Source organism: Hemitrygon akajei, chromosome 7, assembly GCF_048418815.1.
Source record: "Hemitrygon akajei chromosome 7, sHemAka1.3, whole genome shotgun sequence".
NCBI classification, from domain to species: Eukaryota; Metazoa; Chordata; class Chondrichthyes; order Myliobatiformes; family Dasyatidae; genus Hemitrygon; species Hemitrygon akajei.
This window is the reverse complement of record NC_133130.1, coordinates 118691912-118719386: the sequence shown is the minus strand read 5'-3', so window position 1 is coordinate 118719386 and position 27475 is coordinate 118691912. Positions and strand designations below refer to the sequence as shown.

Here is a 27475-nt window from a genome sequence, read left to right as displayed (position 1 = left end):
CGATCAGTGACTCTTATCATCCTGTACACCTCTGTCCACTCGATCTGTGACTCTCATCCTGTACACCTCTGTCCACTCGATCTGTGACTCTCATCCTGTACACCTCTATCCACTCGATATGTGACTCTCATCTTGTACACCTCTGTCCACTCGATCTGTGACACTTATCATCCTGTACACCTCTGTCCACTCGATCTGTGACTCTTATCATCCTGTACACCTCTGTCCACTCGATTTGTGACTCTTATCATCCTGTACACCTCTGTCCACTCGATCTGTGACTCTCATCCTGTACACCTCTGTCCACTCGATCTGTGACTCTCATCCTGTACACCTCTGTCCACTCTATCTGTGACTCTCATCCTGTACACCTCTGTCCACTCGATCTGTGACTCTCATCCTGTACACCTCTGTCCACTTGATCTGTGACTCTCATCATCTTGTACACCTCTGTCCACTCGATCTGTGACTCTCATCCAGTACACCTCTGTCCACTCGATCTGTGACTCTCATCTTGTACACCTCTGTCCACTCGATCTGTGACTCTCATCTTGTACACCCCTGTCCACTCGATCTGTGACTCTCATCCTGTACACCTCTGTCCACTCGATCTGTGACTCTCATCCTGTACACCTCTGTCCACTCGATCTGTGACTCTCATCTTGTACAACTCTGTCCACTCGATCTGTGACTCATCTTGTACACCTCTGTCCACTCGATCTGTGACTCTCATCTTGTACACCTCTGTCCACTTGATCTGTGACTCTCATCTTGTACACCTCTGTCAACTTGATCTGTGACTCTCATCTTGTACACGTCTGTCCACTCGATCTGTGACTCTCATCCTGTACACCTCTGTCCACTCGATCTGTGACTCTCATCCTGTACACCTCTGTCCACTCGATCTGTGACTCTCATCCTGTACACCTCGTCCACTCGATATGTGACTCTCATCTTGTACACCTCTGTCCACTCGATCTGTGACTCTTATCATCCTGTACACCTCTGTCCACTCGATCTGTGACTCTTATCATCCTGTAAACCTCTGTCCACTCGATTTGTGACTCTTATCATCCTGTACACCTCTGTCAACTCGATCTGTGACTCTCATCCTGTACACCTCTGTCCACTCGATCTGTGACTCTTATCATCCTGTACACCTCTGTCCACTCGATCTGTGACTCTCATCTTGTACACCTCTGTCCACCTGATCTGTGACTCTCATCTTGTACACCTCTGTCCACTCGATCTGTGACTATCATCCTGTACACCTCTGTCCACTCGATCAGTGACTCTCATCCTGTACACCTCTGTCCACTCGATCTGTGACTCTCATCCTGTACACATCTGTCCACTCGATCTGTGACTCTCATCCTGTACACCTCTGTCCACTCGATCTGTGACTCTCATCCTGTACACCTCTGTCCACTCGATCTGTGACTCTCATTTTGTACACCTCTGTCCACTCGATCTGTGACTCTCATCTTGTACAGCTCAGTCCACTCGATCTGTGACTCTTATCATCTTGTACACCTCTGTCCACTCGATCTGTGACTCTTATCCTGTACACCTCTGTCCACTTGATCTGTGACTCTCATCATCTTGTACACCTCTGTCCACTCGATCTGTGACTCTCATCATCACTCTTCGATGAGTGATGGATCCAAGATCTCTCCTCAGGTCCATACCCTTCCCAGATGACCAGCTTCCAGACACCCCAACTGTGACAATGTGAATCCATCAACTGGTATCCTGTACACCTCTGTCCACTCGATCTGTGACTCTCAATCATCTTGTACACCTCTGTCCACTAGATCTGTGACTCTCATCTTGTACACCTGTGTCCACTCGAACTGTGACTCTTATCCTGTACACCTCTGTCCACTCTATCTGTGACTCTCATCTTGTACACCTCTGTCCACTCGATCTGTGTCTCTCATCTTGTACACCTCTATCCACTCGATCTGTGACTCTCATCTTGTACACCTCTGTCCACTCGATCTGTGACTCGCATCCTGTACACCTCTGTCCACTCGATCTGTGACTCTTATCATCTTGTACACCTGTGTCCACTCGATCTGTGACTCTCATCCAGTACACCTCTGTCCACTCGATCTGTGACTCTCATCCTGTACACCTCTGTCCACTCGATCTGTGACTCTTATCATCCTGTACACCTCTGTCCACTCAATCTGTGACTCTCATCCTGTACACCTCTGTCCACTCGATCTGTGACTCTCATCCTGTACACCTCTGTCCACTCGATCTGTGACTCTCATCCTGTACACCTCTGTCCACTCGATCTGAGACTCTCATCATCTTGTACACCTCTGTCCACTCGATCTGTGACTCTCATCTTGTACACCTCTGTCCACTCGATCTGTGACTCTCATCCTGTACACCTCTGTCGACTCGATCTGTGACTCTGATCCTGTACACCTCTGTCCACTCGATCTGTGACTCTTATCATCCTGTACACCTCTGTCCACTCAATCTGTGACTCTCATCCTGTACACCTCTGTCCACTCGATCTGTGACTCTCATCCTGTACACCTCTGTCCACTCGATCTGTGACTCTCATCCTGTACACCTCTGTCCACTCGATCTGTGACTCTTATCATCCTGTACACCTCTGTCCACTCGATCTGTGACTCTCATCCTGTACACCTCTGTCCACTCGATCTGTGACTCTCATCCTGTACACCTCTATCCACTCGATATGTGACTCTCATCTTGTACACCTCTGTCCACTCGATCTGTGACACTTATCATCCTGTACACCTCTGTCCACTCGATCTGTGACTCTTATCATCCTGTACACCTCTGTCCACTCGATTTGTGACTCTTATCATCCTGTACACCTCTGTCCACTCGATCTGTGACTCTCATCCTGTACACCTCTGTCCACTCGATCTGTGACTCTCATCCTGTACACCTCTGTCCACTCTATCTGTGACTCTCATCCTGTACACCTCTGTCCACTCGATCTGTGACTCTCATCCTGTACACCTCTGTCCACTTGATCTGTGACTCTCATCATCTTGTACACCTCTGTCCACTCGATCTGTGACTCTCATCCAGTACACCTCTGTCCACTCGATCTGTGACTCTCATCTTGTACACCTCTGTCCACTCGATCTGTCACTCTCATCTTGTACACCCCTGTCCACTCGATCTGTGACTCTCATCCTGTACACCGCTGTCCACTCGATCTGTGACTCTCATCCTGTACACCTCTGTCCACTCGATCTGTGACTCTCATCTTGTACAACTCTGTCCACTCGATCTGTGACTCTCATCCAGTACACCTCTGTCCACTCGATCTGTGACTCTCATCTTGTACACCTCTGTCCACTCGATCTGTGACTCTCATCTTGTACACCCCTGTCCACTCGATCTGTGACTCTCATCCTGTACACCTCTGTCCACTCGATCTGTGACTCTCATCCTGTACACCTCTGTCCACTCGATCTGTGACTCTCATCTTGTACAACTCTGTCCACTCGATCTGTGACTCATCTTGTACACCTCTGTCCACTCGATCTGTGACTCTCATCTTGTACACCTCTGTCCACTTGATCTGTGACTCTCATCTTGTACACCTCTGTCAACTTGATCTGTGACTCTCATCTTGTACACGTCTGTCCACTCGATCTGTGACTCTCATCCTGTACACCTCTGTCCACTCGATCTGTGACTCTCATCCTGTACACCTCTGTCCACTCGATCTGTGACTCTCATCCTGTACACCTCTGTCCACTCGATATGTGACTCTCATCTTGTACACCTCTGTCCACTCGATCTGTGACTCTTATCATCCTGTACACCTCTGTCCACTCGATCTGTGACTCTTATCATCCTGTACACCTCTGTCCACTCGATTTGTGACTCTTATCATCCTGTACACCTCTGTCCACTCGATCTGTGACTCTCATCCTGTACACCTCTGTCCACTCGATCTGTGACTCTCATCCTGTACACCTCTGTCCACTCGATCTGTGACTCTCATCCTGTACACCTCTGTCCACTCGATCTGTGACTCTCATCCTGTACACCTCTGTCCACTTGATCTGTGACTCTCATCATCTTGTACACCTCTGTCCACTCGATCTGTGACTCTCATCCAGTACACCTCTGTCCACTCGATCTGTGACTCTCATCTTGTACACCTCTGTCCACTCGATCTGTGACTCTCATCTTGTACACCTCTGTCCACTCGATCTGTGACTCTCATCCTGTACACCTCTGTCCACTCGATCTGTGACTCTCATCCTGTACACCTCTGTCCACTCGATCTGTGACTCTCATCTTGTACACCTCTGTCCACTCGATCTGTGACTCATCTTGTACACCTCTGTCCACTCGATCTGTGACTCTCATCATCTTGTACACCTCTGTCCACTCGATCTGTGACTCTCATCTTGTACACCTCTGTCCACTCGATCTGTGACTCTCATCATCTTGTACACCTCTGTCCACTCGATATGTGACTCTCATCCTGTACACCTCTGTCCACTCGATCTGTGACTCTCATCTTGTACACCTCTGCCCACTCGATCTGTGACTCTCATCTTGTACACCTCTGTCCACTCGATCTGTGACTCTCATCTTGTACACCTCTGTCCACTCGATCTATGACTCTCATCTTGTACACCTCTGTCCACTGGATCTGTGACTCATCTTGTACACCTCTGTCCACTCTATCTGTGACCCTTATCTTGTACATCTCTGTCCACTCGATCTGTGACTCTTATCCTGTACACCTCTGTCGACTCGATCTGTGACTCTGATCCTGTACACCTCTGTCCACTCGATCTGTGACTCTCATCCTGTACACCTCTGTCCACTAGATCTGTGACTCTCATCTTGTACACCTGTGTCCACTCGATCTGTGACTCTCATCCTGTACACCTCTGTCCACTCGATCTGTGACTCTCATCATCTTGTACACCTCTGTCCACTAGATCTGTGACTCTCATCTTGTACACCTCTGTCCACTCGATCTGTGACTCTTATCCTGTACACCTCTGTCCACTCGATCTGTGACTCTCATCTTGTACACCTCTGTCCACTCGATCTGTGACTCTTATCCTGTACACCTCTGTCCACTCTATCTGTGACTCTTATCTTGTACACCTCTGTCCACTCGATCTGTGACTCTCATCTTGTACACCTCTGTCCACTCGATCTGTGACTCTCATCTTGTACACCTCTGTCCACTCGATCTGTGACTCTCATCATCTTGTACACCTCTGTCCACTCGATCTGTGACTCTCATCTTGTATACCTCTGACCACTCGATCTGTGACTCTCATCTTGTACACCTGTGTCCACTCGATCTTTGACTCTCATCTTGTACACCTCTGTCCACTCGATCTGTGACTCTCATCTTGTACACCTCTGTCCACTCAATCTGTGACTCTCATCATCTTGTACACCTCTGTCCACTCGATCTGTGACTCTCATCTTGTACACCTCTGTCCACTCGATCTGTGACTCTCATCCTGTACACCTCTGTCCACTTGATCTGTGACTCTCATCATCTTGTTCACCTCTGTCCACTCGATCTGTGACTCTCATCCAGTACACCTCTGTCCACTCGATCTGTGACTCTCATCTTGTACACCTCTGTCCACTCGATCTGTGACTCTCATCTTGTACACCTCTGTCCACTCGATCTGTGACTCTCATCCTGTACACCTCTGTCCACTCGATCTGTGACTCTCATCCTGTACACCTCTGTCCACTCGATCTGTGACTCTCATCTTGTACACCTCTGTCCACTCGATCTGTGACTCATCTTGTACACCTCTGTCCACTCGATCTGTGACTCTCATCATCTTGTACACCTCTGTCCACTCGATCTGTGACTCTCATCTTGTACACCTCTGTCCACTCGATCTGTGACTCTCATCATCTTGTACACCTCTGTCCACTCGATATGTGACTCTCATCCTGTACACCTCTGTCCACTCGATCTGTGACTCTCATCTTGTACACCTCTGTCCACTTGATCTGTGACTCTCATCTTATACACCTCTGTCCACTCGATCTGTGACTCTCATCCTGTACACCTCTGTCCACTCGATCAGTGACTCTCATCCTGTACACCTCTGTCCACTCGATATGTGACTCTCATCCTGTACAACTCTGTCCACTCGATCTGTGACTCTCATCCTGTACACATCTGTCCACTCGATCTGTGACTCTCATCCTGTACACCTCTGTCCACTCGATCTGTGACTCTCATCATCTTGTATACCTCTGTCCACTAGATCTGTGACTCTCATCTTGTACACCTCTGTCCACTCGATCTGTGACTCTCATCATCTTGTACACCTCTGTCCACTCGATATGTGACTCTCATCCTGTACACCTCTGTCCACTCGATCTGTGACTCTCATCTTGTACACCTCTGTCCACTTGATCTGTGACTCTCATCTTGTACACCTCTGTCCACTCGATCTGTGACTCTCATCCTGTACACCTCTGTCCACTCGATCTGTGACTCTCATCCTGTACACCTCTGTCCACTCGATCTGTGACTCTCATCCTGTACACCTCTGTCCACTCGATCAGTGACTCTCATCCTGTACACCTCTGTCCACTCGATATGTGACTCTCATCCTGTACAACTCTGTCCACTCGATCTGTGACTCTCATCCTGTACACATCTGTCCACTCGATCTGTGACTCTCATCCTGTACACCTCTGTCCACTAGATCTGTGACTCTCATCTTGTACACCTGTGTCCACTCGATCTGTGACTCTCATCCTGTACACCTCTGTCCACTCGATCTGTGACTCTCATCTTGTACACCTCTGTCCACTCGATCTGTGACTCTTATCCTGTACACCTCTGTCCACTCGATCTGTGACTCTCATCTTGTACACCTCTGTCCACTAGATCTGTGACTCTCATCTTGTACACCTCTGTCCACTCGATCTGTGACTCTTATCCTGTACACCTCTGTCCACTCGATCTGTGACTCTCATCTTGTACACCTCTGTCCACTCGATCTGTGACTCTTATCATCCTGTACACCTCTGTCCACTCAATCTGTGACTCTCATCCAGTACACCTCTGTCCACTCGATCTGTGACTCTCATCCTGTACACCTCTGTCCACTCGATCTGTGACTCTCATCCTGTACACCTCTGTCCACTCGATCTGTGACTCTCATCATCTTGTACACCTCTGTCCACTCGATCTGTGACTCTCATCTTGTACACCTCTGTCCACTCGATCTGTGACTCTCATCCTGTACACCTCTGTCCACTCGATCTGTGACTCTTATCATCCTGTACACCTCTGTCCACTCAATCTGTGACTCTCATCCTGTACACCTCTGTCCACTCGATCTGTGACTCTCATCCTGTACACCTCTGTCCACTCGATCTGTGACTCTCATCCTGTACACCTCTGTCCACTCGATCTGTGACTCTTATCATCCTGTACACCTCTGTCCACTCGATCTGCGACTCTCATCCTGTACATCTCTGTCCACTCAATCTGTGACTCTTATCATCCTGTACACCTCTGTCCACTCGATTTGTGACTCTTATCATCCTGTACACCTCTGTCCACTCGATCTGTGACTCTCATCTTGTACACCTCTGTCCACTTGATCTGTGACTCTCATCTTGTACACCTCTGTCAACTTGATCTGTGACTCTCATCTTGTACACCTCTGTCCACTCGATCTGTGTCTCTCATCCTGTACACCTCTGTCCACTCGATCTGTGACTCTCATCCTGTACACCTCTGTCCACTCGATCTGTGACTCTCATCCTGTACACCTCTGTCCACTCGATATGTGACTCTCATCTTGTACACCTCTGTCCACTCGATCTGTGACACTTATCATCCTGTACACCTCTGTCCACTCGATCTGTGACTCTTATCATCCTGTACACCTCTGTCCACTCGATTTGTGACTCTTATCATCCTGTACACCTCTGTCCACTCGATCTGTGACTCTCATCCTGTACACCTCTGTCCACTCGATCTGTGACTCTCATCCTGTACACCTCTGTCCACTCTATCTGTGACTCTCATCCTGTACACCTCTGTCCACTCGATCTGTGACTCTCATCCTGTACACCTCTGTCCACTTGATCTGTGACTCTCATCATCTTGTACACCTCTGTCCACTCGATCTGTGACTCTCATCCAGTACACCTCTGTCCACTCGATCTGTGACTCTCATCTTGTACACCTCTGTCCACTCGATCTGTGACTCTCATCTTGTACACCTCTGTCCACTCGATCTGTGACTCTCATCCTGTACACCTCTGTCCACTCGATCTGTGACTCTCATCCTGTACATATCTGTCCACTCGATCTGTGACTCTCATCTTGTACAACTCTGTCCACTCGATCTGTGACTCATCTTGTACACCTCTGTCCTCTCGATCTGTGACTCTCATCTTGTACACCTCTGTCCACTTGATCTGTGACTCTCATCTTGTACACCTCTGTCAACTTGATCTGTGACTCTCATCTTGTACACGTCTGTCCACTCGATCTGTGACTCTCATCCTGTACACCTCTGTCCACTCGATCTGTGACTCTCATCCTGTATACCTCTGTCGACTCGATCTGTGACTCTCATCCTGTACACCTCTGTCCACTCGATATGTGACTTTCATCTTGTACACCTCTGTCCACTCGATCTGTGACTCTCATCTTGTACACCTCTGCCCACTCGATCTGTGACTCTCATCTTGTACACCTCTGTCCACTCGATCTGTGACTCTCATCTTGTACACCTCTGTCCACTCGATCTATGACTCTCATCTTGTACACCTCTGTCCACTGGATCTGTGACTCATCTTGTACACCTCTGTCCACTCTATCTGTGACCCTTATCTTGTACATCTCTGTCCACTCGATCTGTGACTCTTATCCTGTACACCTCTGTCGACTCGATCTGTGACTCTGATCCTGTACACCTCTGTCCACTCGATCTGTGACTCTCATCCTGTACACCTCTGTCCACTAGATCTGTGACTCTCATCTTGTACACCTGTGTCCACTCGATCTGTGACTCTCATCCTGTACACCTCTGTCCACTCGATCTGTGACTCTCATCATCTTGTACACCTCTGTCCACTAGATCTGTGACTCTCATCTTGTACACCTCTGTCCACTCGATCTGTGACTCTTATCCTGTACACCTCTGTCCACTCGATCTGTGACTCTCATCTTGTACACCTCTGTCCACTCGATCTGTGACTCTTATCCTGTACACCTCTGTCCACTCTATCTGTGACTCTTATCTTGTACACCTCTGTCCACTCGATCTGTGACTCTCATCTTGTACACCTCTGTCCACTCGATCTGTGACTCTCATCTTGTACACCTCTGTCCACTCGATCTGTGACTCTCATCATCTTGTACACCTCTGTCCACTCGATCTGTGACTCTCATCTTGTATACCTCTGACCACTCGATCTGTGACTCTCATCTTGTACACCTGTGTCCACTCGATCTTTGACTCTCATCTTGTACACCTCTGTCCACTCGATCTGTGACTCTCATCTTGTACACCTCTGTCCACTCAATCTGTGACTCTCATCATCTTGTACACCTCTGTCCACTCGATCTGTGACTCTCATCTTGTACACCTCTGTCCACTCGATCTGTGACTCTCATCCTGTACACCTCTGTCCACTTGATCTGTGACTCTCATCATCTTGTTCACCTCTGTCCACTCGATCTGTGACTCTCATCCAGTACACCTCTGTCCACTCGATCTGTGACTCTCATCTTGTACACCTCTGTCCACTCGATCTGTGACTCTCATCTTGTACACCTCTGTCCACTCGATCTGTGACTCTCATCCTGTACACCTCTGTCCACTCGATCTGTGACTCTCATCCTGTACACCTCTGTCCACTCGATCTGTGACTCTCATCTTGTACACCTCTGTCCACTCGATCTGTGACTCATCTTGTACACCTCTGTCCACTCGATCTGTGACTCTCATCATCTTGTACACCTCTGTCCACTCGATCTGTGACTCTCATCTTGTACACCTCTGTCCACTCGATCTGTGACTCTCATCATCTTGTACACCTCTGTCCACTCGATATGTGACTCTCATCCTGTACACCTCTGTCCACTCGATCTGTGACTCTCATCTTGTACACCTCTGTCCACTTGATCTGTGACTCTCATCTTATACACCTCTGTCCACTCGATCTGTGACTCTCATCCTGTACACCTCTGTCCACTCGATCAGTGACTCTCATCCTGTACACCTCTGTCCACTCGATATGTGACTCTCATCCTGTACAACTCTGTCCACTCGATCTGTGACTCTCATCCTGTACACATCTGTCCACTCGATCTGTGACTCTCATCCTGTACACCTCTGTCCACTCGATCTGTGACTCATCTTGTACACCTCTGTCCACTCGATCTGTGACTCTCATCATCTTGTATACCTCTGTCCACTAGATCTGTGACTCTCATCTTGTACACCTCTGTCCACTCGATCTGTGACTCTCATCATCTTGTACACCTCTGTCCACTCGATATGTGACTCTCATCCTGTACACCTCTGTCCACTCGATCTGTGACTCTCATCTTGTACACCTCTGTCCACTTGATCTGTGACTCTCATCTTGTACACCTCTGTCCACTCGATCTGTGACTCTCATCCTGTACACCTCTGTCCACTCGATCTGTGACTCTCATCCTGTACACCTCTGTCCACTCGATCTGTGACTCTCATCCTGTACACCTCTGTCCACTCGATCAGTGACTCTCATCCTGTACACCTCTGTCCACTCGATATGTGACTCTCATCCTGTACAACTCTGTCCACTCGATCTGTGACTCTCATCCTGTACACATCTGTCCACTCGATCTGTGACTCTCATCCTGTACACCTCTGTCCACTAGATCTGTGACTCTCATCTTGTACACCTGTGTCCACTCGATCTGTGACTCTCATCCTGTACACCTCTGTCCACTCGATCTGTGACTCTCATCTTGTACACCTCTGTCCACTCGATCTGTGACTCTTATCCTGTACACCTCTGTCCACTCGATCTGTGACTCTCATCTTGTACACCTCTGTCCACTAGATCTGTGACTCTCATCTTGTACACCTCTGTCCACTCGATCTGTGACTCTTATCCTGTACACCTCTGTCCACTCGATCTGTGACTCTCATCTTGTACACCTCTGTCCACTCGATCTGTGACTCTTATCATCCTGTACACCTCTGTCCACTCAATCTGTGACTCTCATCCAGTACACCTCTGTCCACTCGATCTGTGACTCTCATCCTGTACACCTCTGTCCACTCGATCTGTGACTCTCATCCTGTACACCTCTGTCCACTCGATCTGTGACTCTCATCATCTTGTACACCTCTGTCCACTCGATCTGTGACTCTCATCTTGTACACCTCTGTCCACTCGATCTGTGACTCTCATCCTGTACACCTCTGTCGACTCGATCTGTGACTCTGATCCTGTACACCTCTGTCCACTCGATCTGTGACTCTTATCATCCTGTACACCTCTGTCCACTCAATCTGTGACTCTCATCCTGTACACCTCTGTCCACTCGATCTGTGACTCTCATCCTGTACACCTCTGTCCACTCGATCTGTGACTCTCATCCTGTACACCTCTGTCCACTCGATCTGTGACTCTTATCATCCTGTACACCTCTGTCCACTCGATCTGCGACTCTCATCCTGTACATCTCTGTCCACTCAATCTGTGACTCTTATCATCCTGTACACCTCTGTCCACTCGATTTGTGACTCTTATCATCCTGTACACCTCTGTCCACTCGATCTGTGACTCTCATCTTGTACACCTCTGTCCACTTGATCTGTGACTCTCATCTTGTACACCTCTGTCAACTTGATCTGTGACTCTCATCTTGTACACCTCTGTCCACTCGATCTGTGTCTCTCATCCTGTACACCTCTGTCCACTCGATCTGTGACTCTCATCCTGTACACCTCTGTCCACTCGATCTGTGACTCTCATCCTGTACACCTCTGTCCACTCGATATGTGACTCTCATCTTGTACACCTCTGTCCACTCGATCTGTGACACTTATCATCCTGTACACCTCTGTCCACTCGATCTGTGACTCTTATCATCCTGTACACCTCTGTCCACTCGATTTGTGACTCTTATCATCCTGTACACCTCTGTCCACTCGATCTGTGACTCTCATCCTGTACACCTCTGTCCACTCGATCTGTGACTCTCATCCTGTACACCTCTGTCCACTCTATCTGTGACTCTCATCCTGTACACCTCTGTCCACTCGATCTGTGACTCTCATCCTGTACACCTCTGTCCACTTGATCTGTGACTCTCATCATCTTGTACACCTCTGTCCACTCGATCTGTGACTCTCATCCAGTACACCTCTGTCCACTCGATCTGTGACTCTCATCTTGTACACCTCTGTCCACTCGATCTGTGACTCTCATCTTGTACACCTCTGTCCACTCGATCTGTGACTCTCATCCTGTACACCTCTGTCCACTCGATCTGTGACTCTCATCCTGTACATATCTGTCCACTCGATCTGTGACTCTCATCTTGTACAACTCTGTCCACTCGATCTGTGACTCATCTTGTACACCTCTGTCCACTCGATCTGTGACTCTCATCTTGTACACCTCTGTCCACTTGATCTGTGACTCTCATCTTGTACACCTCTGTCAACTTGATCTGTGACTCTCATCTTGTACACGTCTGTCCACTCGATCTGTGACTCTCATCCTGTACACCTCTGTCCACTCGATCTGTGACTCTCATCCTGTATACCTCTGTCGACTCGATCTGTGACTCTCATTCTGTACACCTCTGTCCACTCGATATGTGACTTTCATCTTGTACACCTCTGTCCACTCGATCTGTGACTCTTATCATCCTGTACACCTCTGTCCACTCGATCTGTGACTCTTATCATCCTGTACACCTCTGTCCACTCGATTTGTGACTCTTATCATCCTGTACACCTCTGTCCACTCGATCTGTGACTCTCATCCTGTACACCTCTGTCCACTCGATCTGTGACTCTCATCCTGTACACCTCTGTCCACTCGATCTGTGACTCTCATCCTGTACACCTCTGTCCACTCGATCTGTGACTCTCATCCTGTACACCTCTGTCCACTTGATCTGTGACTCTCATCATCTTGTACACCTCTGTCCACTCGATCTGTGACTCTCATCCAGTACACCTCTGTCCACTCGATCTGTGACTCTCATCTTGTACACCTCTGTCCACTCGATCTGTGACTCTCATCTTGTACACCTCTGTCCACTCGATCTGTGACTCTCATCCTGTACACCTCTGTCCACTCGATCTGTGACTCTCATCCTGTACACCTCTGTCCACTCGATCTGTGACTCTCATCTTGTACACCTCTGTCCACTCGATCTGTGACTCATCTTGTACACCTCTGTCCACTCGATCTGTGACTCTCATCATCTTGTACACCTCTGTCCACTCGATCTGTGACTCTCATCTTGTACACCTCTGTCCACTAGATCTGTGACTCTCATCTTGTACACCTCTGTCCACTCGATCTGTGACTCTTATCCTGTACACCTCTGTCCACTCGATCTGTGACTCTCATCTTGTACACCTCTGTCCACTCGATCTGTGACTCTTATCCTGTACACCTCTGTCCACTCTATCTGTGACTCTTATCTTGTACACCTCTGTCCACTCGATCTGTGACTCTCATCTTGTACACCTCTGTCCACTCGATCTGTGACTCTCATCTTGTACACCTCTGTCCACTCGATCTGTGACTCTCATCATCTTGTACACCTCTGTCCACTCGATCTGTGACTCTCATCTTGTATACCTCTGACCACTCGATCTGTGACTCTCATCTTGTACACCTGTGTCCACTCGATCTTTGACTCTCATCTTGTACACCTCTGTCCACTCGATCTGTGACTCTCATCTTGTACACCTCTGTCCACTCGATCTGTGACTCTCATCATCTTGTACACCTCTGTCCACTCGATCTGTGACTCTCATCTTGTACACCTCTGTCCACTCGATCTGTGACTCTCATCCTGTACACCTCTGTCCACTTGATCTGTGACTCTCATCATCTTGTTCACCTCTGTCCACTCGATCTGTGACTCTCATCCAGTACACCTCTGTCCACTCGATCTGTGACTCTCATCTTGTACACCTCTGTCCACTCGATCTGTGACTCTCATCTTGTACACCTCTGTCCACTCGATCTGTGACTCTCATCCTGTACACCTCTGTCCACTCGATCTGTGACTCTCATCCTGTACACCTCTGTCCACTCGATCTGTGACTCTCATCTTGTACACCTCTGTCCACTCGATCTGTGACTCATCTTGTACACCTCTGTCCACTCGATCTGTGACTCTCATCATCTTGTACACCTCTGTCCACTCGATCTGTGACTCTCATCTTGTACACCTCTGTCCACTCGATCTGTGACTCTCATCATCTTGTACACCTCTGTCCACTCGATATGTGACTCTCATCCTGTACACCTCTGTCCACTCGATCTGTGACTCTCATCTTGTACACCTCTGTCCACTTGATCTGTGACTCTCATCTTATACTCCTCTGTCCACTCGATCTGTGACTCTCATCCTGTACACCTCTGTCCACTCGATCAGTGACTCTCATCCTGTACACCTCTGTCCACTCGATATGTGACTCTCATCCTGTACAACTCTGTCCACTCGATCTGTGACTCTCATCCTGTACACATCTGTCCACTCGATCTGTGACTCTCATCCTGTACACCTCTGTCCACTCGATCTGTGACTCATCTTGTACACCTCTGTCCACTCGATCTGTGACTCTCATCATCTTGTATACCTCTGTCCACTAGATCTGTGACTCTCATCTTGTACACCTCTGTCCACTCGATCTGTGACTCTCATCATCTTGTACACCTCTGTCCACTCGATATGTGACTCTCATCCTGTACACCTCTGTCCACTCGATCTGTGACTCTCATCTTGTACACCTCTGTCCACTTGATCTGTGACTCTCATCTTGTACACCTCTGTCCACTCGATCTGTGACTCTCATCCTGTACACCTCTGTCCACTCGATCTGTGACTCTCATCCTGTACACCTCTGTCCACTCGATCTGTGACTCTCATCCTGTACACCTCTGTCCACTCGATCAGTGACTCTCATCTTGTACACCTGTGTCCACTCGATCTGTGACTCTCATCCTGTACACCTCTGTCCACTCGATCTGTGACTCTCATCTTGTACACCTCTGTCCACTCGATCTGTGACTCTTATCCTGTACACCTCTGTCCACTCGATCTGTGACTCTCATCTTGTACACCTCTGTCCACTAGATCTGTGACTCTCATCTTGTACACCTCTGTCCACTCGATCTGTGACTCTTATCCTGTACACCTCTGTCCACTCGATCTGTGACTCTCATCTTGTACACCTCTGTCCACTCGATCTGTGACTCTTATCCTGTACACCTCTGTCCACTCGATCTGTGACTCTTATCTTGTACACCTCTGTCCACTCGATCTGTGACTCTCATCTTGTACACCTCTGTCCACTCGATCTGTGACTCTCATCTTGTACACCTCTGTCCACTCGATCTGTGACTCTCATCATCTTGTACACCTCTGTCCACTCCATCTGTGACTCTCATCTTGTATACCTCTGACCACTCGATCTGTGAGTCTCATCTTGTACACCTGTGTCCACTCGATCTTTGACTCTCATCTTGTACACCTCTGTCCACTCGATCTGTGACTCTCATCTTGTACACCTCTGTCCACTCAATCTGTGACTCTCATCATCTTGTACACCTCTGTCCACTCGATCTGTGACTCTCATCTTGTACACCTCTGTCCACTCAATCTGTGACTCTCATCATCTTGTACACCTCTGTCCACTCGATCTGTGACTCTCATCTTGTACACCTCTGTCCACTCCATCTGTGACTCTCATCATCTTGTACACCTGTGTCCACTCGATCTGTGACTCTCATCTTGTACACCTCTGTCCACTTGATCTGTGACTCTCATCTTGTACACCTCTGTCCACTCGATCTGTGACTCTCATCTTGTACACCTCTGTCCACTCGATCTGTGACTCTGATCCTGTACACCTCTGTCCACTTGATCTGTTACTCTCATCCTGTACACCTCTGTCGACTCGATCTGTGACTCTCATCTTGTACTCCTCTGTCCACTCGATCTGTGACTCTGATCCTGTACACCTCTGTCCACTTGATCTGTTACTCTCATCCTGTACACCTCTGTCGACTCAATCTGTGACTCTGATCCTGTACACCTCTGTCCACTCGATCTGTGACTCTCATCCTGTACACCTCTGTCCACTCGATCTGTGACTCTCATCCTGTACACCTCTGTCCACTCGATCTGTGACTCTCATCATCTTGTATACCTCTGTCCACTAGATCTGTGACTCTCATCTTGTACACCTCTGTCCACTCGATCTGTGACTCTCATCATCTTGTACACCTCTGTCCACTCGATATGTGACTCTCATCCTGTACACCTCTGTCCACTCGATCTGTGACTCTCATCTTGTACACCTCTGTCCACTTGATCTGTGACTCTCATCTTGTACACCTCTGTCCACTCGATCTGTGACTCTCATCCTGTACACCTCTGTCCACTCGATCTGTGACTCTCATCCTGTACACCTCTGTCCACTCGATCTGTGACTCTCATCCTGTACACCTCTGTCCACTCGATCTGTGACTCTTATCCTGTACACCTCTGTCCACTCGATCTGTGACTCTCATCTTGTACACCTCTGTCCACTCGATCTGTGACTCTTATCCTGTACACCTCTGTCCACTCGATCTGTGACTCTTATCTTGTACACCTCTGTCCACTCGATCTGTGACTCTCATCTTGTACACCTCTGTCCACTCGATCTGTGACTCTCATCTTGTACACCTCTGTCCACTCGATCTGTGACTCTCATCATCTTGTACACCTGTGTCCACTCGATCTGTGACTCTCATCCTGTACACCTCTGTCCACTCGATCTGTGACTCTCATCTTGTACACCTCTGTCCACTCGATCTGTGACTCTTATCCTGTACACCTCTGTCCACTCGATCTGTGACTCTCATCTTGTACACCTCTGTCCACTAGATCTGTGACTCTCATCTTGTACACCTCTGTCCACTCGATCTGTGACTCTTATCCTGTACACCTCTGTCCACTCGATCTGTGACTCTCATCTTGTACACCTCTGTCCACTCGATCTGTGACTCTTATCCTGTACACCTCTGTCCACTCGATCTGTGACTCTTATCTTGTACACCTCTGTCCGCTCGATCTGTGACTCTCATCTTGTACACCTCTGTCCACTCGATCTGTGACTCTCATCTTGTACACCTCTGTCCACTCGATCTGTGACTCTCATCATCTTGTACACCTCTGTCCACTCGATCTGTGACTCTCATCTTGTATACCTCTGACCACTCGATCTGTGAGTCTCATCTTGTACACCTGTGTCCACTCGATCTTTGACTCTCATCTTGTACACCTCTGTCCACTCGATCTGTGACTCTCATCTTGTACACCTCTGTCCACTCAATCTGTGACTCTCATCATCTTGTACACCTCTGTCCACTCGATCTGTGACTCTCATCTTGTACACCTCTGTCCACTCAATCTGTGACTCTCATCATCTTGTACACCTCTGTCCACTCGATCTGTGACTCTCATCTTGTACACCTCTGTCCACTCGATCTGTGACTCTCATCATCTTGTACACCTGTGTCCACTCGATCTGTGACTCTCATCTTGTACACCTCTGTCCACTTGATCTGTGACTCTCATCTTGTACACCTCTGTCCACTCGATCTGTGACTCTCATCTTGTACACCTCTGTCCACTCGATCTGTGACTCTGATCCTGTACACCTCTGTCCACTTGATCTGTTACTCTCATCCTGTACACCTCTGTCGACTCGATCTGTGACTCTCATCTTGTACTCCTCTGTCCACTCGATCTGTGACTCTGATCCTGTACACCTCTGTCCACTTGATCTGTTACTCTCATCCTGTACACCTCTGTCGACTCAATCTGTGACTCTGATCCTGTACACCTCTGTCCACTCGATCTGTGACTCTCATCCTGTACACCTCTGTCCACTCGATCTGTGACTCTCATCCTGTACACCTCTGTCCACTCGATCTGTGACTCTCATCATCTTGTATACCTCTGTCCACTAGATCTGTGACTCTCATCTTGTACACCTCTGTCCACTCGATCTGTGACTCTCATCATCTTGTACACCTCTGTCCACTCGATATGTGACTCTCATCCTGTACACCTCTGTCCACTCGATCTGTGACTCTCATCTTGTACACCTCTGTCCACTGGATCTGTGACTCTCATCTTGTACACCTCTGTCCACTCGATCTGTGACTCTCATCCTGTACACCTCTGTCCACTCGATCTGTGACTCTCATCCTGTACACCTCTGTCCACTCGATCTGTGACTCTCATCCTGTACACCTCTGTCCACTCGATCTGTGACTCTTATCCTGTACACCTCTGTCCACTCGATCTGTGACTCTCATCTTGTACACCTCTGTCCACTCGATCTGTGACTCTTATCCTGTACACCTCTGTCCACTCGATCTGTGACTCTTATCTTGTACACCTCTGTCCACTCGATCTGTGACTCTCATCTTGTACACCTCTGTCCACTCGATCTGTGACTCTCATCTTGTACACCTCTGTCCACTCGATCTGTGACTCTCATCATCTTGTACACCTCTGTCCACTCGATCTGTGACTCTCATCTTGTATACCTCTGACCACTCGATCTGTGACTCTCATCTTGTACACCTGTGTCCACTCGATCTTTGACTCTCATCTTGTACACCTCTGTCCACTCGATCTGTGACTCTCATCTTGTACACCTCTGTCCACTCAATCTGTGACTCTCATCATCTTGTACACCTCTGTCCACTCGATCTGTGACTCTCATCTTGTACACCTCTGTCCACTCAATCTGTGACTCTCATCATCTTGTACACCTCTGTCCACTCGATCTGTGACTCTCATCTTGTACACCTCTGTCCACTCGATCTGTGACTCTCATCATCTTGTACACCTGTGTCCACTCGATCTTTGACTCTCATCTTGTACACCTCTGTCCACTCGATCTGTGACTCTCATCTTGTACACCTCTGTCCACTCAATCTGTGACTCTCATCATCTTGTACACCTCTGTCCACTCGATCTGTGACTCTCATCTTGTACACCTCTGTCCACTCAATCTGTGACTCTCATCATCTTGTACACCTCTGTCCACTCGATCTGTGACTCTCATCTTGTACACCTCTGTCCACTCGATCTGTGACTCTCATCATCTTGTACACCTGTGTCCACTCGATCTGTGACTCTCATCTTGTACACCTCTGTCCACTTGATCTGTGACTCTCATCTTGTACACCTCTGTCCACTCGATCTGTGACTCTCATCTTGTACACCTCTGTCCACTCGATCTGTGACTCTGATCCTGTACACCTCTGTCCACTTGATCTGTTACTCTCATCCTGTACACCTCTGTCGACTCGATCTGTGACTCTCATCTTGTACTCCTCTGTCCACTCGATCTGTGACTCTGATCCTGTACACCTCTGTCCACTTGATCTGTTACTCTCATCCTGTACACCTCTGTCGACTCAATCTGTGACTCTGATCCTGTACACCTCTGTCCACTCGATCTGTGACTCTCATCCTGTACACCTCTGTCCACTCGATCTGTGACTCTCATCCTGTACACCTCTGTCCACTCGATCTGTGACTCTCATCATCTTGTATACCTCTGTCCACTAGATCTGTGACTCTCATCTTGTACACCTCTGTCCACTCGATCTGTGACTCTCATCATCTTGTACACCTCTGTCCACTCGATATGTGACTCTCATCCTGTACACCTCTGTCCACTCGATCTGTGACTCTCATCTTGTACACCTCTGTCCACTTGATCTGTGACTCTCATCTTGTACACCTCTGTCCACTCGATCTGTGACTCTCATCCTGTACACCTCTGTCCACTCGATCTGTGACTCTCATCCTGTACACCTCTGTCCACTCGATCTGTGACTCTCATCCTGTACACCTCTGTCCACTCGAACTGTGACTCTTATCCTGTACACCTCTGTCCACTCGATCTGTGACTCTCATCTTGTACACCTCTGTCCACTCGATCTGTGACTCTTATCCTGTACACCTCTGTCCACTCGATCTTGTGACTCTCATCATCTTGTACACCTCTGTCCACTAGATCTGTGACTCTCATCTTGTACACCTCTGTCCACTCGATCTGTGACTCTTATCCTGTACACCTCTGTCCACTCGATCTGTGACTCTCATCTTGTACACCTCTGTCCACTCGATCTGTGACTCTTATCCTGTACACCTCTGTCCACTCGATCTGTGACTCTTATCTTGTACACCTCTGTCCACTCGATCTGTGACTCTCATCTTGTACACCTCTGTCCACTCGATCTGTGACTCTCATCTTGTACACCTGTGTCCACTTGATCTTTGACTCTCATCTTGTACACCTCTGTCCACTCGATCTGTGACTCTCATCTTGTACACCTCTGTCCACTCGATCTGTGACTCTCATCTTGTACACCTCTGTCCACTCGATCTGTGACTCTCATCATCTTGTACACCTGTGTCCACTCGATCTGTGACTCTCATCTTGTACACCTCTGTCCACTTGATCTGTGACTCTCATCTTGTACACCTCTGTCCACTTGATCTGTGACTCTCATCTTGTACACCTCTGTCCACTCGATCTGTGACTCTCATCTTGTACTCCTCTGTCCACTCGATCTGTGACTCTGATCCTGTACACCTCTGTCCACTTGATCTGTTACTCTCATCCTGTACACCTCTGTCCACTCATCTGTGACTCTTATCCTGTACACCTCTGTCCACTCGATCTGTGACTCTCATCCTGTACACCTCTGTCCACTCGATCTGTGACTCTTATCCTGTACACCTCTGTCCACTCAATCTGTGACTCTCATCATCTTGTACACCTCTGTCCACTCGATCTGTGCCTCTTAGCATCTTGTACACCTTCGTCCACTCGATCTGCGACTCTTATTAGGTTGTGTGGTTGACCAAAACAGTCCCTGTCCAACTTGCTGCTAGATAAGCCTTTGCTGGACAGCAAAGCTATGTCCTAGTTTGCTCACTGATCTGATATTTAGGAGCTTTGGGAAGCTGTTGAAATTGGGGGGAAATATTAAAACTGAAGAAAAAGCTCATTTTAAATAATTAAAACGTTTTAACTGTTGTGGTAGTGATGTGGTTAAGTTACTGGGCTAGCAGTAGCTTCTGAACCAATAATCAGAGACACCAGTTCAAATCCCACTTATTAGCTGGGGAAATTAAACTAATGTAATTAAAATTTCACAATTAGGTTTGAAAGCTGGTTTTGATTATTGTGAATCAGAATCATGTATAATACAACCGGTACACGTCACGAAGCATCTAGATTATCATAAAGTCCCATCTGCTCCATTGCTGTCCTTGTGGACAATTAATGCCATAATTGCCAGTAGCCTCTGGATCTCATGGACAAATTTCTAAACGAAAGCACCTTATTATTGTTATCCAACATACTGTCTAAAATCTGCAGTTAAGTGATTGGGATTGCAGACTCTGAGAAGGGTCCATGAGAAGATTCCTGAGCATACTTAATGAAATTCCCTCATACAGTGGATTCCAGTTAATTGGGACACATCTGGCCCAATATTATTTAAGCAGCTGCAGTAATTAGCCAAAGTTTCATGGAAATAGTTTAAAAAGGTATAAAAAAAGACAATCTACCATAGAACTAAATAATAAATTACTCATTTAAATGAAATACAGAACAAATTAGAACATTACCAGTCCAACTACACTGTAAAACTATTGGTTGTTAATAGTCACTAATAGAGGAAGTCATACAGTAATTGCAGTTGTGCTCTTTTGATTGACTGTAAATTAACAAAATCAGTGCAGACACCTAGTGCAGATAACGGACTGTCTTCATAAAATGCTTTTGATGATTGCATCCTCCAAATCTTCATTTTCATTGTAACTTTCAAATTCTTCATAGTATTAAACTTGTTGAAGTAGTAAGATCGTTTCATTTCACTCCCAGCTGTTTCTGGCATCTCCAAGCCTGAATGCTTGAAACCGTAGTGAGCAAACCAGTTATGAATTGTCTTACTGCCTTATTTCTCGCCAACTACCAGCAACAAAAATCACTGCTTTTTGAGCACAAACACTCTCAACTGATGTTATTTAAAAACCATTTGCTCTAAGCTTGGTGTAGTACTTAATGGCCATGCAAGTGCACATGACTGATGCTGGTTAGAAACAAAAGTTTCAGCAAAAGTCTCCTATCCCAGTTGAGCAGCATAGTGTCCTAAATAAACAAAGGGAGTTCTGGCTGTTTTCTTGGTTATTTTTTGTTATTTTAAGTGTTGTCCCTGATAAGTGACTAACTGATTAGCTGATGGCCCTCTTAACTGGAATCCTCTCTATTTCTATGCTGTCGTTGAAGAGCAGTGATGGGTTCATCTGCAGAATCCATTGACAAGCATGGGAGTGCTGCGTTATGGAGTTATAGATATATAGCAGTGCAGAAATAGGTCATTTCACCAACCACACCCATGTTAGAACAGAGATGAGGAGGAATTTCTTCAGCCAGCAGGTGGAGAATCTGGAATTCATTGCCACAGACGGCTGTGGAGGCCAAGTCATTGGTTAAGCTTGATTAGTAAGGGTGTCAAAGGTTACAGGGAGAAGGCAGGGGAATGGAGTTGAGAGGGATAATAAATCAGCCATAATCAAATGGCAGAGCAGATCTGATGGACTGAATGGTGAAATTATGCTCTCATGCTGATCGTTGTTATTGTATATACTAGTCCTGCCCACGTGCATTTAGTGTGTAGGCTTCTATGGAAGTGTCTCAAAGCAGTTGGTAATCGGGTAAACACTTGCACTTTGTCGGGGAACTGATGGGAAATTCCCACTCCAGGTTTTATATTTGAACCAAACTTGTGACTCTGCACAGCAATTGCAGCTACAGAACACACAGAAGGTTGAGCCCAGTAAAGTGCCGGAGTACATCAAGAAAGCTGCGAAGAAAGCCGCAGAGTTCAACAGCAACTTCAACAGGGAGCGAATGGAGGAAAGGCGGGCTTACTTTGACTTGCAGACACAGGTAAGGATGATTCCACACTGCTCCTGGTCTGAGGTGATTAGAAACACTGAGGGGTGTGATTGCAACACTGGCTAACCAGACTTGACATAATACACACTCACTGATCACAACTTTAACTTTGACGTTCTGCATCCTGGTTGAACAATTCTAAATTGCTTGCTTGAGACAAGTACGTTGCCTCAGTCACACTCTGCTCCTTGGAACACTGTCCCAGTGGCGCAGCGGTTAGGGCTCACCGATCAGCAATCCAGGTTCGATCCTGACTTTAGGTGCTGCCTGTGTGGAGTTTGCATGTTCTTCCTGTGACTGTTTGGGTTTTCTCAAGATGATTTCCCAGCTGATTTCCGCACACATGCCAGAACTGTGCAGGTTGGTTGGTGGGGCGAGGGGTGTTAATTGCCCCGTGGTGTAGGTGGAAAATTTATGTTTATGTGGGAGGAAATAGATTGTAGGGTAATAGTGAGGAATGGATTGCAATGAGATCTGGGGTAGATGTGATGGGCTGGATGGCCTTCTGCGTCGAAAGGAAATATAAAAATACAAGAAGAGAAAATAAAATTTCTGCAACAGTACAAGCTTATTGCAGCCTTTGTTTTAGATCAGATAAGATAGAGCCCGCAGAAGATGAGGTTTGGTGGGATTGTCATTGAGTCATACAGAAAGCAAAAAGGCCCTTCAGAACAATTGATCCATGCAAACCAAGTTTGTCCGATTTTCCACATTTGGACCATTGTGGTTAGGGATCTTCTTGGTGTGTTGATCCTTTTTAAAGCTTCTGAATTAGGATCGACTCTGGTTGAAATAGAAATATTATTAATGTAGGCAAATAGTGGGGAATGATTTGCCTTGTTGACCATAGAACATAGCACAATCCAGGCTCTACAGCCCACGATCCACTTCACTGGGGTCTTTTAACATACTCTGTTCGATCTACACCCTTCCCTCCCACATTGCCTTCTATTTTTCTCTCATCCATGTGCCTATTCTAAAAGTCTTGTGAAACTCCCTCGTGTATCTGCACCTACCACAACCCCTGGCAGGGTGTTCCTCTCTCTGTGTGAACAACTTGACTCTGACATCCCCTCTGTACTTTCTTCCAATCACATTAAAATTACACCCCCTGGGATTAGCCATATCCGCCCTTTGAAAAAATCTCTGACTGTTCACTTTTTCTATATCACATCATCCTATACACTTCTGTCAAGTTACCTCTCATCATTCTTCATTTCAGAGAGAAAAGCCCCAACTTTCTCCACCTATCCTTATAAGACATGCTCTCTAGTCCAGGCAGCATCTTGGTAAATCTCCTGTGCACCCTCTCCAAAGCTTCCATATCCCTTCTTATAATAAAGTGATTAGAACGGAACACAATACTCATCAGGAATTGAATTATTTAACCAGTAGCCCTTAACAGATCAGAACCACACACTGTTTTTTATAGATAACTTTGGGGACGTTCCGTTAGATCTGTGACTAAATGTTCAGTAACTAACTACACCCTTCTCCATACTACTGCAGGAAACTTTTACCCCATATCAAATGTTTGTCAAACTAGGGAACACAGGTTTGGGAAAAGAGGGAAAAGTTTTAGAGGGGATCTGAGGGAGACCTTCTTCACTCAGAGAGTGGCAAAGAACAAAGAACTTACAGTGCAGATCAGGACGTATAAAAAAGCTGGACGAACTCAGCAGGTCGGGCAGCATCCGTTGAAAGAAGCAGTCAACGTTTCAGGTTGAAGCCCTTCGTCAGGACTAAAGGAGGGGGCAGGGGCCCTATAAAGAAGGTGGGGAGAGGGTGGAAAACCAATCAGAGGAAAGATCAAGGGGTGGGGGAGGTGGCCGAAGGCTCGGAAGGTCATTGTGGATGGAACCGGAGGCATGAGCTCCAACATATTAAAATATTATGTGCACAAACTGAAGAACTTACTGATTTGGCGCCTTTAGATTATCTGTTTCTACTAACCCATCACTAAGAAATAAAGTTGAAATTATTTACTCACTTTTGGTGTATTGTCTGGTATTTGTGGTGAGCGTGGCTTCCCCTCCCCCACCCCTTGATCTTTCCTCTGATTGGTTTTCCACCTTCTTTATAGGGCCCCTGCCCCCTCCTTCTTTAGTCCTGACAAAGGGTTTCAACCCGAAACGTTGACTGCTTCTTTCAATGGATGCAGCTCGACCTGCTGAGTTCATCCAGCTTTTTTGAATGTCTTGATTTGACCACAGCATCTGCAGTGCACTTTGTTAACTTACAGTGCAGTATAGGCAGTACAATACTGTACAACTTTTTAACCTCTTCAAAGCTCTGACCCTTCCCTCCTACATAGCCCTCCATTTTTCTATCATCCATATGCCTCTCCAAGAGTTTCTTAACGGCCCTACTGTAACTGCCCTGGCAGGATGTTCCACATGCTGACCACTGTCTGTACAAAAACAAACAACTAACCACCCCTGCCCCCCCAAATTATGCCCCCTTGTGTTAGCCAAGGACTTGGATGGCTGAAGCTGTGATCATTAAGTAAATCCAATCACAAACAAGAGAAAATCTGCAGTTGCTGGAAATCCACGTGTAGCAGCTGTGCCCCCAATTTACCTCCGTTTGCCTAGGCCAACAGTGTAATACTTCGGTGTAAAAACGGTGTAATGCCCCGCCAGTACACGCTCACCACAAATATCAGACAATACACCAAAAGCGAGTAAATAATTTCAACTTTATAGTTATTTCTTAGTGATGGGTTAGTAGAAACAGATGACCTAAAGGCGCCAAATCAGTAAGTTCTTCAGTTTGTGCACATAACATTTTAATATGTTGGAGCTCATGCCTCCGGTTCCATCCACAATGACCTTCTGAGCCTTTGGCCACCGTCTGAACCGCCGACGTCCAGTATCCACCGCCCTGAAACCGCGGTCTGCTCCTCACACGTCCATCCGCCTCGCTCGCCTCCCCGAAAAGACCATGAACTCCCGCTGAGCTCACACATACAAGATAGCATAACAATTCTCCATTGGTTAGTTCCCCACTTATCTGCAGTTATAACCCAAACATTCCAGCTACAGAAACCCATTACAGCATTAAGTAACATTACAGAGAAGCCATTTCATTATAACAATACAGAGAAGCCATTTTGTTAGCCTGAACAGTTAACACCACAGTTAATTGTACTGAGGGCCCTACACAAGCAACACACACAAGATGCTGGAGGAGCTCAGCAGGCATCTGTAGAAAAGAGTAAACAGTCCACGTTTCGGTCTGAGACCCTTCATCAGGAGACTGAGGACTGTACTGTTTTCCATTGATGCTGCCTGGCCTGTTGAGTTCCTCCAGCGTTTTGTGTGTGTTGCTTCATTAAGTAGGTGTCCAGATGAACGCTTGAATTGCTTAGGCACATGGGCTATGGACCAAGCACTAGGTGATGGGATTAGTATTGAAGAGTGTCCACTGAGTGAATTGGCGAGTTGGGCCTTCTGGCCTATTCCCATGCTCTACAATTCGACATCTTGCCCTGCCTTCCCACCTCTCTCACATACATAGATTGCCTCCAAACCTCAGAGCACAACAGAGGATTCCTGCCCTCACACAACAGATGCCTGATGTACAACCAATTTGTAACCTGCATCTGGCATCTTTTACCAGCCATGGAATTTGTTCTTAAATTTGCCTTTTTCTTTTGCATCATGCAGGTATTTACTTTGATTTACAAGTTTTACTCATGGTTGTTAGCACCACGGTGAAATGAAAGCTCTACTCATAACTCCATATTTTTAGTTCCACTGGATTCTGCCTGAATCAATTTTATGGACATTGTTTTCACTCTGCCAGATATTTAGCACCAGCACATGCAGGGTAGATCCACTATTGCTTGATTAAACCTGCTGTGGGGAGGGGGAGGGCGGATTTAGATGGTCCCAATATATTGGGAAGTTATGGAAACTCTGACGATCAAAGAGGAGGAAGTGCTGGCACTTTTAAGGAATATAAAAGTGGATAAATCTCCGGGTCCTGACAGGATATTCCCTGGGACCCTGAGGGAAGTTGGTGTAGAAATAGCAGGGGCTCTGACAGATATATTTCAAATGTCATTAGAAACGGGGATGGTGCCGGAGAATTGGCGTATTGCTCATGTGGTTCCATTGTTTAAAAAAGGTTCTAAGAGTAAACCTAGCAATTATAGGCCTGTCAGTTTGACGTTAGTGGTGGGTAAA

The 27475-nt window shown here is 47.1% G+C and overlaps 1 protein-coding gene across 4 annotated transcripts in view; it reads left to right on the top strand.

Moving 5' to 3' along the window:
* Nucleotides 1-27475, top strand: part of phf10 (PHD finger protein 10) — a 120986-nt gene that overhangs the window by 42694 nt on the left and 50817 nt on the right. For all 4 annotated transcript variants that reach the window (XR_012099690.1, XM_073051839.1, XM_073051838.1 and 1 more), the window contains one exon: nucleotides 23127-23276. Coding sequence is in view for 3 of the 4 variants with exons in the window: in XM_073051839.1 (XP_072907940.1) it covers nucleotides 23127-23276 (150 nt within the window). In the remaining variant the exon portion in view is untranslated. The remainder of the gene's footprint in view (nucleotides 1-23126; nucleotides 23277-27475) is intronic.